The sequence below is a fragment of the Atractosteus spatula genome, chromosome 1 (genome assembly GCF_055471065.1).
Source record: "Atractosteus spatula isolate fAtrSpa1 chromosome 1, fAtrSpa1.hap1, whole genome shotgun sequence".
In the NCBI taxonomy this organism is placed as follows: domain Eukaryota; kingdom Metazoa; phylum Chordata; class Actinopteri; order Semionotiformes; family Lepisosteidae; genus Atractosteus; species Atractosteus spatula.
In genome coordinates this window covers 62,491,398-62,505,199 of record NC_142706.1, presented here as the reverse complement: position 1 = coordinate 62,505,199, position 13,802 = coordinate 62,491,398, and the positions used below count along the sequence as shown (strand labels likewise).

The 13,802-nt window shown below is 48.2% G+C and overlaps 1 protein-coding gene across 4 annotated transcripts in view; it reads left to right on the top strand.

Annotated features, from left to right (window-relative positions):
• The window catches only part of asic1b (acid sensing ion channel subunit 1b), a 177,179-nt gene that overhangs the window by 140,239 nt on the left and 23,138 nt on the right, over window positions 1-13,802 (top strand). For 2 of the 4 annotated variants that reach the window (XM_088922368.1, XM_088922385.1), the window contains exon 1: window positions 5,369-7,119. The exons of the other annotated variants lie outside the window; for them this stretch is intronic. In XM_088922368.1, coding sequence (XP_088778494.1) covers window positions 6,529-7,119 — 591 coding nt within the window. In that variant the 5' untranslated portion in view covers window positions 5,369-6,528. Of the gene's footprint in view, window positions 1-5,368; window positions 7,120-13,802 lie in introns of those variants that run through there. 4 annotated transcript variants of the gene reach the window in all.

Genomic DNA, 13,802 nt, shown 5'->3' with positions numbered 1-13,802 from the left:
TTCTAATCCCCGTTCCGTCTGCTTTTCTAAAAGTACTTTTCTCTCCCTGGGGCTGCCAGTGAGAATTTTGTCCAGAATGGCTTCACCGCAGTGTGTGTATTTTTTTCCCCCACAAGATTTCGTCATGTAAGGTCTGCGCCCCAAGACGCTGAAAAGCAGAGAGCCCGATTTTCCAAAAACTAATTTTCCATCTGTGTGCGGGCGTCTATTACTGCTCGAACCATTGCGGAGGTGATGACGCTGCCTGTTGCCCGGGGGCACACAGCATTGGAGCATTGGCTTTTAGCCCCGCCTTGTGGATGGGTATATAATAGCAACAGCTGATGTTCACATGGCCTTTTTCAGCACTGAAAGCGATCCTGTTTCACAGGCGCCCTGTACCGCAGGAGCCACTTTAACACCAACGGTTGCGTACTGACAGCCAACTGTGACCGCCATCTGTGGCATGGAATCGGGCTCCTGCTCTCTGGCGGATCACAACCAAGGGAGAGCAGGACAGGCAGCAGAATACATCCCATTAGTATCGCTAATACCGCTCCCTCCTGAGTACTGCAGCCCACTCCACACAACAGACTACAAGCACGGGAGCCTTCATTTCATTTACTCCCCACTGATAGCTGGTGTGTGGTGAGCGTTCTGGCGCACTATGGCTGCCGTCGCATCACCCAGGCGGGGCTGCACATTGGTGGTGGTGGAGGGGAGTCCCCATTACCTGTAAAGCGCTTTGAGTGGAGTGTCCAGAAAAGCGCTATATAAGTGTAAGCAATTATTATTATTATTATTATTATTATTATTAGCTCTTAACCAGGAATGGCGTTGATTTACTGTGACACGACTGTCTCCCACCTCCCCATACATCCCCCCCCCCCCGAGTCCCAGAGTCCCAGAGACCGTGGGAGTCGGCTGGCAGTGACGTTCAGAGGGAACATGAATGGCACAGGGAGCTGTTTATCTGCAGCTCTCGCCCTGGCGCCATCCAGGGGATTTTTATTCTCTCTATTCCAGCGGCTCGGCTCAGCACAGCTCAGTGGATTTCCCATCTCTCAGGATGCAGGCTGGAGGGGCGCGTGATTATCTCGGGCGCGGGGCATGGTGTGCTGGAGATACTGAAGGCTGTCCTTTTAGTGAATAAAGCTCGCATCCTCGTGTTCTCTACGTGTTCCCTATACCACGTCCGCTCTTCAAGCACTGTGCAATAAAGAGCATTTCTGTCGCTTTTTGCTTTTTTGTTTTTAACCTAACCCAGAATAAAACACGCAGCACTTGTTGTTTGTTTTTTTTTAATCCTTTGTATCTCGATAAAATGGAGTCAAGGGAAATGAAGCCTTCGCTGTTTGAGTGGAGTTTTAAATGTGATTTAGAGGTGAATATGGTGGGCTGGCCGGTCTCCAGATAACTTGAGAAAGTGACCGAAGTTCGTGCCTGGAATTAGACTGCTCCTGTAGTTTTACACACTTTGGATCAGAATGATTTGATCGTTAGAATTGTGACCGAAAGCTAATGCAATGTTCAATAATATATCAGCTGTAATTTTAATAGTATAAGGTAGTCTACTTCAAGAGCCAAAATCAGCCGAAAGAGTCAGGCACATAGGGAGGCCAGACATTGGCCAGAGAGATGTAGCTACTCCAACATAGGAGGTAGGGTTGGGTGTTAAAAGCAGAATTAGTGCCTAATAAATGTCAGTTTAACTCAGATGAATCAAATGTGGTTCCCCAAGCCATGAAAATGTGACTGGTCTCACTGGTCCTTGGATGAACGTCTATGTCAAGCGTTAAGTGTTTATGAGAATGACAGTTGTATTATGGGAAAACACTGATAAGCCCATTCCATTTTTAATAACTTTGTGGAAAATCTGCACTTTTCTTCTGTTTTTATTAAGTCCAGCACTGGCCATATGCGGAAAGGGACATATTAGTCAGATTTTTCAAAAGGCAGATGCAGTATAAAACATAAATAACAGTTAAATTCCAGTACCGCTCTTGAACTGTAGAGGTCAGGACTGGGAGCAGAGTGCAGGACAACCCGCTGGGTTGTTAGCTTATTAGGGAAAACGAAGCCAGCTCCTGGTGCTCAGGTCAGCGCAGTAATTGCAGAATCTCTGAGTGGCTGTGTGAGAACTTTTCGCAGGTAGCAAAAAAAAAACCAACATGAAAATAAATATATAAAGGAGGCCAACGGACCGTGATGAGGAAATCGCCTCTTCCTTTCCCTTGACACGTTTGATGTGTGGTAATTTCTCCTCATTAAAAGGGAGGCGCATCCGGAGCCTGTCTTGTCAGCCTGCTGGAATCTGCCGTTTCCCTGTACGAGAGCGAGCAGCTGGGTATTGATCTGAATCTTCTGCTTAAGAAAGAGCTGCAGTCCCTGTCTGTGTGTGTGTGGGGTGGGGGGGGGGGTCCCCATTGAGAATTGGGCTCTGGTTCTTCCCTTTCGTTGCCATGCCCCATAACGACACCCAGTTTTAATTATTCCCAGGGAAGGCAGATCCTCTCGAGCCTGTCAGTGCATCAGGTTTGAGCGAGGGTGGGGGGTTATGGGGGACTTTGCTAAAGAGTGGGGGTGAAGGCTAATGCAGAATGGGTTGGGAGGTGGAAGGGGGGGCAATTTAGGTTTCGCGCAAAACTGAAGACCTTGCATTCCCCTAACTAATGGAGACATTTCAATAGCAGGACATCGCGTTGCAAAATCAATAGGCTTTTGGCCAAAGCATGCATTTTCTTCTTTAATCACTCAAATGCATAGTCTTTAAATTGTTTTTTGTGTGCTCTCAGCCCTGTGGTATAAAGGGTGAGTTTGATGTCCCTTGGGTTTAAATTAGCTCTGCGGGGTGTATAGGGAAACACTTTTCCTCCGGGCTCTCTGTAAGGTTTTAAAAAATCAAGTCACTGCCACAAACACTTTCCCTGCTTCCGAATACTTCCAGGCAGCTAACACTACACAACATCATCCTGTCGGGCTCTGATATGATTGCTCTTTCGTGATGAATTCATCACATTGAAGCCTGCAAACGGGTTTGCATGAATACAAATTTTCCTCTCGTTCATTCAATGTCAAAACATGTTAGCTCATGTGCTCTGCGATGCCTGTTTCCAGGATGGGAGAGCAGAGTGCACAACACTTCACCCAGATGAGTCTGTTGTTACAGAACAAGGGACTGGGTGGGGGTGTAGTGTTTATGTGCTGGCCTGGCAGAATAAAATGAGCACCTATGAGAAATATACAACACGGGGCACCTGATTCAGCGAGAAAGCTGTGTGTGTGGGGGGCGGGGGGATAACTTTAGGTGATAGAGACCTGAGCCTCAGCATTGAAAGCCTATATTTACAATGGATAAAATGTGTAGTAGGACCATGAGTTTATCAGTCAGATTGAAACCCCAGCATGGTATGATCCTCACCTATCTGTGTGTGTTTTACATCGTCTCTCAGAAGACCTAGCTGGGATATTTAATGAGCAGCTGCATCGCATTTGCACCTACAGCCCTTATACAGCAGGCGTCTGTGGTAGATCGATTTATTGGTGCAATGGCTCATTTCATTCTGCAGTCGTCTTTGAGTGGAAGCAAAGGGGTTAACTGGTGTTCGGCTTTTAACGTCAAAATATGCCACACAAAAAAAAAACCAATAAAAGGAAACTGTGCGGGTGAAGCTGACTCACCTCCAGAAGAGATGAAAGTCTCCTGCCCTGGTCGTTAGCCATTTTGTTCGTCGAAGGCGGTATAACAGCGTTAAAAAAAATAAATTTGTAAGTGTGACTTGTTAGAATTCAGCTGCTCTGCCTTCCGTCGCTGTGCCGTGCGCTTTGACGAGATCGCCCAGCTCGTCCGTGTGTCTCTCTCTCCATGTGGCTTGTGTGGGCTGCAGTGCTGGTACAGCGAGTGGCCCATCTGTGCCGCTGCCACCCTGATCCCAGGTGACACAGCCAGGCTGGAGGGGTGAGCAACAGCAGGGACGGAGGTGTGTGTGAGAGAGAGGGAGGGTGAGGGGAGAGGAGGAGAGGGACCAGCGTGTGACACACAGCAGCTGGAGAGCCACGCTTCGGCTGAGCGCATCTCCCCGTGGCTCGGAACGCCTGGGCAGTTCCCCGACTCGCCAGCGCCTTCATCCCGCAAACCTGTTTATAGAGTGGGGAAGGGGGCTGGGGAGGAGGAGGATTTGAGCGGGCCAGACTGGGCACTGCCGCCCGGGTCCAACCAAAGCTGGTGTTGTAGTCAAGGTTGCCTGCCAAGTGTGAAAGAAGCGCCAAGTTTCATTACGGGGTTTTGTTTGTAATACCGAAACATATATACAGAGCATATCTGTCATCTGTCGGGTTATATCCAATACGATTTTGGTGACAAGCGTTGAAAAAACATTACATCAAAATAAAACGAGTCGTGGCTTTCTAACAGCACCTGGAGACCAAGAAAGTTCTTCCACGCTCCAGTCCTGAGGTTTTATTACCTTGAGAGGTTCGCGTCTTGGCCTCGGGTTTATTCGTCCTGTTAAGAAAACAAACATCTATATTTTCCAAAACGGGTTTTGAGGTGCTTGCGCTGTTCTGTGGGTTTGTGGAATCTGCTGTTGTACGACGAAGGGGTTGGTGTGAGGGGGGGAGGTTGGGGTTCTCTCTAAAAAACACTTTTTAAAAACTGACGTGGACGGCGAAGGCGGCAGGCGAGTGTTCCGGAAGAAGGCGCAGCACCTGCAGCCGCGCGGGGGTCGCGGCGGAGCTCGGGGCGGCCGAGGGAGCGGACGGGGAGGGACGGAGCCGGGACGAGCTGAGATTAGAACCCGGGGCGGGAGGAGGCAAAAGACGAAGGAGAGCGGCAGAGGTGCGAGGGCGAAAATAAAGGAGCGGAATAATCGCGGAGGCGTTAAGCGGAAGAATAAACGAGCAGAGGCACGGAGGGAGGAGAGAGGGAGGGGGGCAGCTCGTCCAGCATGCGGCGCAGATCATGGGCCACCCCGGAAGGGTTAACAATCCAGGGAGAGTCGGCGGAGAGGTGTCGGGAGGCTCGGCGACGAGGAGGCACCAGAGCGTAAACGCTGAGGCAAACGTCGGGCAGCGGGCGGAGTAGAAGAGGCGCGAGAGGAACGGGAGCGCGATAAAAGGAGGAAAGTGGGGCTCCGCGCGGAAAGAGAGAGACGCGGAAAGTCAGCCAGGGGAGGGAGCGCAGCACCGCAGCCCAGGGGCCCGGCGAACACCGGCGGCCGTGCGCTCGCCGGCTGGCGGCTTTCGGGTGGTGCCCGGGCACCTGCTGGGTTTCTCGCACTCCGGCTGAGTGCGGAACAAAAAAAAAACCGAAGTGAAAAAAGGCTTTCAGAAGTGCGCAGGTGGATTTTTTTAGACGGGGGGGGGGGGGGGTTGATTTCCTGACGTTTTCTTTTCGACATTTAAATATCGACGGGTGTCGTTTCACCCAGCAACTACTACTACGACAGGAGTTGAAGCAGTAGCTCGGAGACTGAAGCGGTCGCCTCGTGTCTGCGAATATAAAAGCATTTGTTATACGGAGCTGAAATAGTCTTTTGCGGAACTTTAACGTGGAATGGGTGATTAGCGCGTTTCTTTTTTCTCCGTCAAAGAAATGTTGGATCGTTTCAGGTTGGATCTCGTTACGTTCGGAAACCTTCTTAAGCTCTTAAAGTAGGAAAATAGGAATACATCATTTTTAGTCTTTGAGGTCGGTAGTATGGTTCATTGTTGAAATTATATAACCAATGCATTTACATATATAAGCGGTATATTGGTAACTCCGTTCTGATCAGGCAAAACTGTTTTATTGTAGGCGGCATAGAGTCTTTTAGTAGTTTCTTCGATTTAATCACTGGATGTATCGGTTATTTTTGAGGTGGTTGTATATTCGTTTCTACTAATAGATCGTATTTAAAAAAACAAGGGGTCGCACTGATACTTTATTTTTTTAATTGTTTAGATAGACATAATTACGGGAATATAAAATATCGTAATGTTCGTTTAGAAGAACGCGCATCGAAATCTCTTTTTCTCGAAGATTATCGTCGGTCTTTTTTACTCTTGTCTTTGGACAGCAGGGTTCTTGCGTTTACATAATCCCGCCGGCTTTCTCTGTAAAATTCTACCTGTTGTGCACCGGTAGGCCTGAAATGCAAGACGTAAATGCAATCCTCTTATACCTGGAACAAGCTTGAAATCGTCCATTTGAATCCGTTCTGAATGACCACCAAGACTGTTACAAAGCAACAGACATGCAGTTGGTGAAGCTGTACTAACCTCTTCTCTGTATGGCAGTTTCTCAACCTCGCGGAATATTTCGCCTCATAACACAACGTTAGAATCGCACTAAAACTAGAGTGAAAGCTGTCTCCTGGAGCGTGAACTCCATTCAGGTAATGCACGGAGAAGTATGCGCGTAGCTGATTGATTGCAACTCTTCAGCGAGTCGCACCGCACCCTGGGTTTCCTTACAAAACCAACCACGCCGGAAAACAGGCTGCGATGAGCTGTGTAGACTACTGTGGGGCGATGCTGAGGCTGAGAGACGGTTGCGCATAGCCTACAAATATGTGCCAGCCTACGACTTTCTCTAAAGGCAGACCGGGCTCCCTGTTCGAAGCGGGACAGCTGTTCCTGAAACACACGACCTTCCACGGGCTGCGCCACGTCTTTCTGGCCGGCTCCTACCCGCGCCGGCTGGCTTGGCTCCTGGCTTGCCTGGCTGCGCTGGCTCTGCTCTTCACCTGGTCCTCCAACCGTGTCCGCTACTTCCTCTCCTCGCCGGTTCACACCAAAGTCCACATGGTTTACGCCAAGCGCCTGGTGTTCCCCGCCGTCACCATCTGCAACCAGAACTTGCTGCTGCCCCGGCGCATGGAGAAGCCGGACATCTTCACCGCGGGCCGGTGGCTGGGTTTGCTGGGGAGGAACCTGCAGGTGTCCGCCGGGGCGCGCGAAGCCCTCTCCCGGCACGGGGCCAGCGATCCCCGCTGGTCCCCGCTCTCCCGGATCCTGGATTTCACCCACTTCCTGCCGCCGCCTCGCGACTCCCAGCCCTCCATGAAGCAGCTCCTGGACCGGCTTGGCCACCAGCTCGAGGAGATGCTGCTGTACTGCCGTTTCCAGGGGCAACTGTGCGGCCCGCGCAATTTCAGCACCGTGAGTCCGAGCACTGTTGAGCGTCTGGCGCTCCTGCCGTCTGCCTGCTGAAAAAGACATAGAATAATCACAGCGGTGCACACTGTAATAGTATAATTACATTTAATTATGGTTTACCCCACAGGAAGTCTGCGAGGTTTAGGCTACTCGTGGAAATACAATCCCGTGTTTTGTGCAATTGACACTGAGCTCTGCTTTCGCTCACTGTTGTGTAGTATATTACCACGTATTTATTGTATTATACGATTCTATATTATTCAAACATTGCTTAATGTGCTTTTCATATCTAACAATATACATGAAACATTTAATAATATTATATAATGTTTTGTTTCACGTGGCGCTTGTTTATGCATACTGATGAGATTCTAGTTGCCCGTTGAGTGGAAACGAGGAGCGATTTTTGAGGCTTCTTTCGTTCATTTTTCATTTTCATGAACACCACGTGGAGTGCGCAAGGTACAGTACTTTCAGCACTGTCAGTTCAGCTCCTGTCATCATCGTGTCAAGCAAAGTCCCTGCATTCAAAGGTGTTTGTACTGCGCTTGGGCTGTGCCTAAACATCATTCACAAATGGGGTTTCTTTGCATATGATTGCCAGGCATAAATGACTCTTGTTCTTCTTTTCTCCTGTAGTTCGCCTGTAGGAACACATAGTAAATAGCCCTGTTCCTATTAAATGTCTCCAGTCAGCTTTAGTCAGCTGAAAACCTAATTTCGCCCTTTCTGCTCAAACCAGATTAGAGGGAGCTAGAAAGTGATCCAGCAGCCCCGATTAGGCTGATCCGCATTTGTTTCAGACAGCTCCCTTGTAATTAAACTTCAGGACATTCTTGTAGCCTTTGGGATGTTCGAAGCGATAAGCGCTTGTTTTCGTGAAATTAAGAAGTAGGCTTCACTGTGGCGAGAGGGCTCATGTATATAATAGAACAGGTTTTCGGTCCCGGGGCAATAGTGTGGGTATTACAAAAAGAAAGTAACGAAGATCCGTACCTCGGGGTGTACGTATAATTGCTATTAAGTGATGCGGTTTTGGTTTCTCTGTGAGAATTTCCAATTCGCACTTCAAAGTGAAACACTCATTTTCATTCACGTTCATTGAACTGGAAGTGCCTTTTGTATCGCATGCTGAGCAGTTCTGTTGAGATTTTTTTCCTAACGGTTGCTAATTATAAATCACAGCAAGGATTTGATTGTCCTGCAAAAAGTAGTTAATAGATTTATGATTTTAGTTGCTTCAATCCATCTTTCTTGGAAGCCGGCAGATTTTAAACAGAATTGTCACCAGTCCCGTTGGCGAAAATATCTTTTATTCGACGAAACGACGCAGAAGATTTTTTGCTCTGGCTGATCCTTGATAACGAGCTTGATGGCACCTTTTCATAACCCTCTGGAGCCCCCAAGAACTGCTTTGTAACAGAGTGCAGTGCGTCTGTCAGGAGTGGAGGTGTACAGTTTATTGCTCGTGACTGGATCGTGTTACATTTGGGAAGGCACAATACCATGTTGGTCAGCACTCTTGCCTCACGGTTCCCGGGTCCTGGGCTAGCAGGTGTCCATCTGTGTGGAGTTTGCATGTTCTTCCTGTGCACACATGGTGAGACTTCTTTCAACTGCACCTTTCCAGGCGCTGCGGGCATTGCCTCCGGAGTGACCGGTGCACAGTCTGCGTCAACAGGACAACACAAACAGGATGTGCCGAATGTCGTCCTCTTGTTTCTGGCCACTCTGTTGTTTCGGCTTTTGTGGTTTGGCTACAATGCAGTGGAGTTTAGCTATCTTGCAATATCCTGACGAGATGCGTTAGATGGGCCCTGTTGCAGATGTGTCTTAGAAAAGGGGTTTTGTGCTGGTTACCATCCAGCTGCGAGGTGAACAGAACAGGCCCCTGTTATCCTGAGGCAGGGCCACTAATGAGCTGAGGCATGAGTGTTCATGCTATCAATTAGTAATGACATCTAATGACAAGATGACATGCTCTGGAAATGCAAAATCCTTATTTTGTATCTGATCCCCTCCCATGTAAAGACAAATGTAATACAGCACAGACAGAAGGGTGTCCATTAGGATACTCTCTTAATTACAGGTCTTCGGAGTTGGTCAGCCTTGCAGTAATGAAACGTCCTGACACTTGGAAGGAGATGAGTCTTCTGGGACCTGGTTCAGCAAAGGGTAGTGAGCTCAGCGAGGGCTTAATGCTGACACATCGTTTAGATAAGCTAATGGGCTGGTCTTAGACATCCCATTCCTTTGGGATCTATAATAATCTTAAATATAATCTTTTTGCTATATAGCGCCTTCCAAGGTACTGTACATCGTTTTACAGTGCTGCCCTTGGGTATAGTTTCTCTGGCAAACTGGCAGACAAGGCTGAGACAGGTTGGAAGTTATAAATCCGAATTTAACACCACGTAAAAATTGTAGAATCTACTTAAAAGGATCATTTTTTTTAACGAGTCCTCCTCAGCGGACACACCAAATTGGTCATAGCACAGCTGTGGTGGCACGAGATTCAAAACAAAACAGGCCTAAAATATTAATCACATTACAATGAAGTTTCTTGTTCACTTAACAGGCCAATTGAGTTTTTACAGGAGGGTGCTAATATGCCAAAACTAAGGCCTTGAGACACGCATTTCAACTCCCAAGTGGTGGGATAGGTTGATATTCTGGGGACATGGGATTATTGACAATGAATAAGAAATCAGGGCTGGAAATGACTGTGTGTGTGAGAGATGGAAAAGGGGAACCAACGACAGGGGGAGGAAGGGAGTGGGGGGGGGACAAAATACTTGGCCCCCACCTCCAAAACAAGCATCAGGGACTCGCGGTGCCCCCCCCCCATGTACTCTCCCTTGGGCGTTTTCATTGATCTGTCATATCGAGCAGGCAGGAGTCAAGAGAGAGAGCTCACAGCGTTCTGTGTAACTGCCATCGATCCAGGCAAAAGCCCTGCGATCACAACTCGAGCAGCGCAGCCCGGGGAGATCACGTCCTGCTACAAAACAGCCCTAAATGCCCCCTGCTTGCACGCGGGAACTGTTCCCATATTTAGAACACCATTGCCAAGCATCCTGAACCAGTTATTCAATTATTGTCTGGGGCTCTCTGCAGGCTTTTTGGCGCAGTGTTAATAAAAAATTTAAAGAAAACAGCAAATTGCAAAACAGGAGCACGCATTACAGCATATGCTACAAGTGAAACATTAAATCAGCGTTCAGTCCAGCCGGGGAAAACACGGAATGAGTTTTGCTTTAAAGGAGCGGGCTTGACCTTACTCGGCTGAGTGTTATTCCGTCTCAATATTTATATGGCGTCCTGTTGTATACGTGCGTGTGCTGTGGGGATAGTCATGCAAGGCTGTTCCACCCATCGTGCTCGCTCTCAGGACTCGTAGCTTATTGATCCAAGGCCCTCTGCAGGCTAAGCCTTGAAGGATCTCAGGGAATCTTCTCAATCCATCAATAACTAATTAACTGTTGAAGGGAAAATAGCTGGTGAAATGATGGCCGATTAGCATGGGTGAGTGGGAGATGAGGGGGAAATAAATCAGGGTCGCGCCACGTGGACTTGTTCATTAGTGGAACATGGTGTGTGACGCTGAAACGTCCACTGTGGTCTGTCATGCACAGTGCGGGAGTTTCCCTGTCAGGAAAAGCCGCAGGAACACCGCAAAGATGCCATGAGCGTTTTGTCAGAGACCTTCCTGCATTCCTCCCCTATCTTCCGTGGAAATATTCCCAAACCATGCTGGGAATGCTGACACATCTGAGCCTTTGAAACCTAAACTGGAAACGGAGTGGTTCTGAAAGCTGAAAGAGGGTCTCGTTCTGGGCCTGGCCGTCTCTGCTCCCACGGTTTCTCTAGGAAGGCTGGGGGTGGGAGTAGGGGGTATATGGTTGCCCTGTAGCCCCGCAGAACGGGCGTGGACAGGTGAGGAATCGATTGCCTGGACGGGGCAGGTGACAGAGGCTCCTGCGTTCCCTGTGTTGTAGACACGACTCGTCGTTCTCTTCCCCGGCGCTGTTGTCATTCAGACCGGGAGCCGAGCACGGCGCTGAAGAGCAGGGCGGCGCGAGGGAGGCAGCGCTGCCGGGTAGAGGGAGGCCAAGGCTGTCGCACCGTCCCTCGGCTTGTTGCCACAGCAACGCACACTCTCCTGGCCCTGCTGGAGCAGCACAGTCGGCAGGCTCACGCAATTCCAGTTCTCCCGCCCGGGCCTGTTCCTGGTCAGGGTGGGCGCACCCCTGGAGAAGAGGGGCTGGCAGCTGCAGCTTCCCGGGGACAGACAGTCGGAAATCCGTAACTTGAGAAACACAGAGGAATCTGTTAAACAAAACGTGTCCTCTTACAAGCAGCGGCTCACTCACGGCATTGTTTTAGGTTCAAAACAACAACAGTGTCAAACGCATACTCTGAAGTACATAATCCAGCCAATCCTCCTTGCTTTCTTGCCCAGATATTCGCCTATATTAACCGTTGTAAGTGAAATCTGACAATATAAAACTCTTTAAACCTGCCTCCCTCCCCATCACTCCCACCAGTGCTAAGAGATACAGTACATTCGTGCTGGAGAGTCCAAATTAAAACAAAATCTTTTCCCACCACTGTAATGCTTACAGAGATGATCGCCTTCGTAGGCTTAAGGAAATTCTGAAAGAGGACTTCCAAAACGCAGTCCCAAGTCCCAGTGTCAGATTTCAAATCCAGAACACTTAGGACTGGAGCACGTGAGAGCTGGAGATGCTCGGTGACGAAGTCCCAGAACCATGTAACGGGTGTACAGGAAGCTGGCGATTGTGGTCAATCGATCATTAGTTTGACCCTGCCAGGGATGTCTTGTTTCAGTAGGGGAAGCACAGGTTAACTTTTATTTAGAAAGCGCCAAATGAAAAAAACCCGGTGGGCAGAAATGGGTGAGCGAGCTGGTTTGCATGGTGGTTTGGTACCATCTCCCATTTGAACGGCGTCCCACTTGAGATTTCTAACTCCTTGAGTTTTCTTTTGTCTCCTTGAAAGGGGAGGGGCCGTCCACAGGTGATCCAGGGGAGCGAATGTCATGGCCCTGCGCTGGGGCTGCGCGTTCTGAATGAGAAAACAACTTCAGCTGCGTGGCCCAGAACGATTATTGCACTAAGTGTCTGGCTTCTGGACATTCACACAGAATCTGTGCTGAAAACAGCAGAACAGCAGAAAGACATGCTGGTGGTATTAATTAAAGGTCCCAATTTTGAAGCTGTGATGTGGGGAGAGTCCTGTGCTAATTCAACAGGCAAATAGGGAGAAAGCAAGGATTTCGATTTTTTTTTTATACGGATGACACTGTAATGGATTTGAGGGTGTCAATGCAGGATGCTTTTTGTCACTTTTATGTGAAAAGAATTGGCAACAAAAGAGCAAAGCAATCTTAAATAATATAGAGCAAGATGATCAGTTGTAACGTTGGTTAATAAATGCAATTGACCGTTGAGCCCAGGCTGGGAACCAGAGTTTGGCCTTTTCAGGAAGTCTCCTGAGTTAGACACCCGTGACAGGATCAAGACAAAGCGCCTGTGTACTGTATGTCCCATGGTGTTGAACAGTACAAGTGTCTCAAGTCATAATGTACAGTAACTCTGAAACTAACCACTGTCTTGAAAGGCCATGCAAAAGAGCTTTTGAGCGATGCGTGCAGTGAAACACAGATTTTATCTAGTATGAGATGCGGGGCTTTTTCGCAGAATCGCCTTTTTCAGACATCCCACTCTGGAGACAAAAGAATTGATCTCATGAATTGATGATTGACCTTTATTGTACTCTAAATACCATCAGGGGAATGAACAATTCGAAGTGCGGTCGCTGTTTCATATGGAAATGTTTTTAATTATGTATCTCCCATTGCAAACAACAATGTCACCGTTTGATTACGCGCTCTTAGTCATTTGAAACTTCGGATGATTGACAGCTGATCTGAAGAGCCTGACTTTTTGCTTTCTGCTCTCTTTTGTCTCCTGATTGCACTGTGGGAGGGAGGTAGGCTGAGTGTTTCTTTTTTTATAAAGTGAGCCACAAGGATTTCCAGTTTGCTGTTTAAGGTTAACTTTTGAGCACTCTTAACAGTTTGACAGAAATGAAGGACAGTTTCCTCTGGTCCTCTGTATTTCAGTCCCCTTTGCCTACCACCCAGCATCCCTAAGTACTTTGGCATTCATCAGAGTCACCTGCTGCACTGGGAGTCTCACAGAAGAGATCCCTCTGATATGGAAAGGGGTTCCTGATAGTATTAAGGAAGCACACTGTCACTTTTGGAGCGTAAAGGTTATGGTGTCAGAGGACACTCGCTGTTATTATTTTCAAATCCTTTCTTTCCCTGCTCTAGTCCAGAGCAGTGCCTTGTCTGTCGGGTTTTCTGTGTTTCGATGGCTGTCTTGATTGAAGAAAAGAACAACTGTTAAATGATTCCTTTGGCAATGCAAGCGGAACCATTTCATTTGATCAATGACGGGTTTCCCCTAGCAAATACGAAAGCAGTGGGCATCCAGATGTTTCTTTTGTGAAGGGGGGTTCTCCCATACTGAGATATATCCTCCAAGCAAATTAAGAGATTTATAACGCTAAGTTTCACCTCTGACATAATTCTAAAACAAATTTGGATAGTGTCACATTCAATTCACCTGGGCTGTCCCTGAGGCATGTCTGATGCT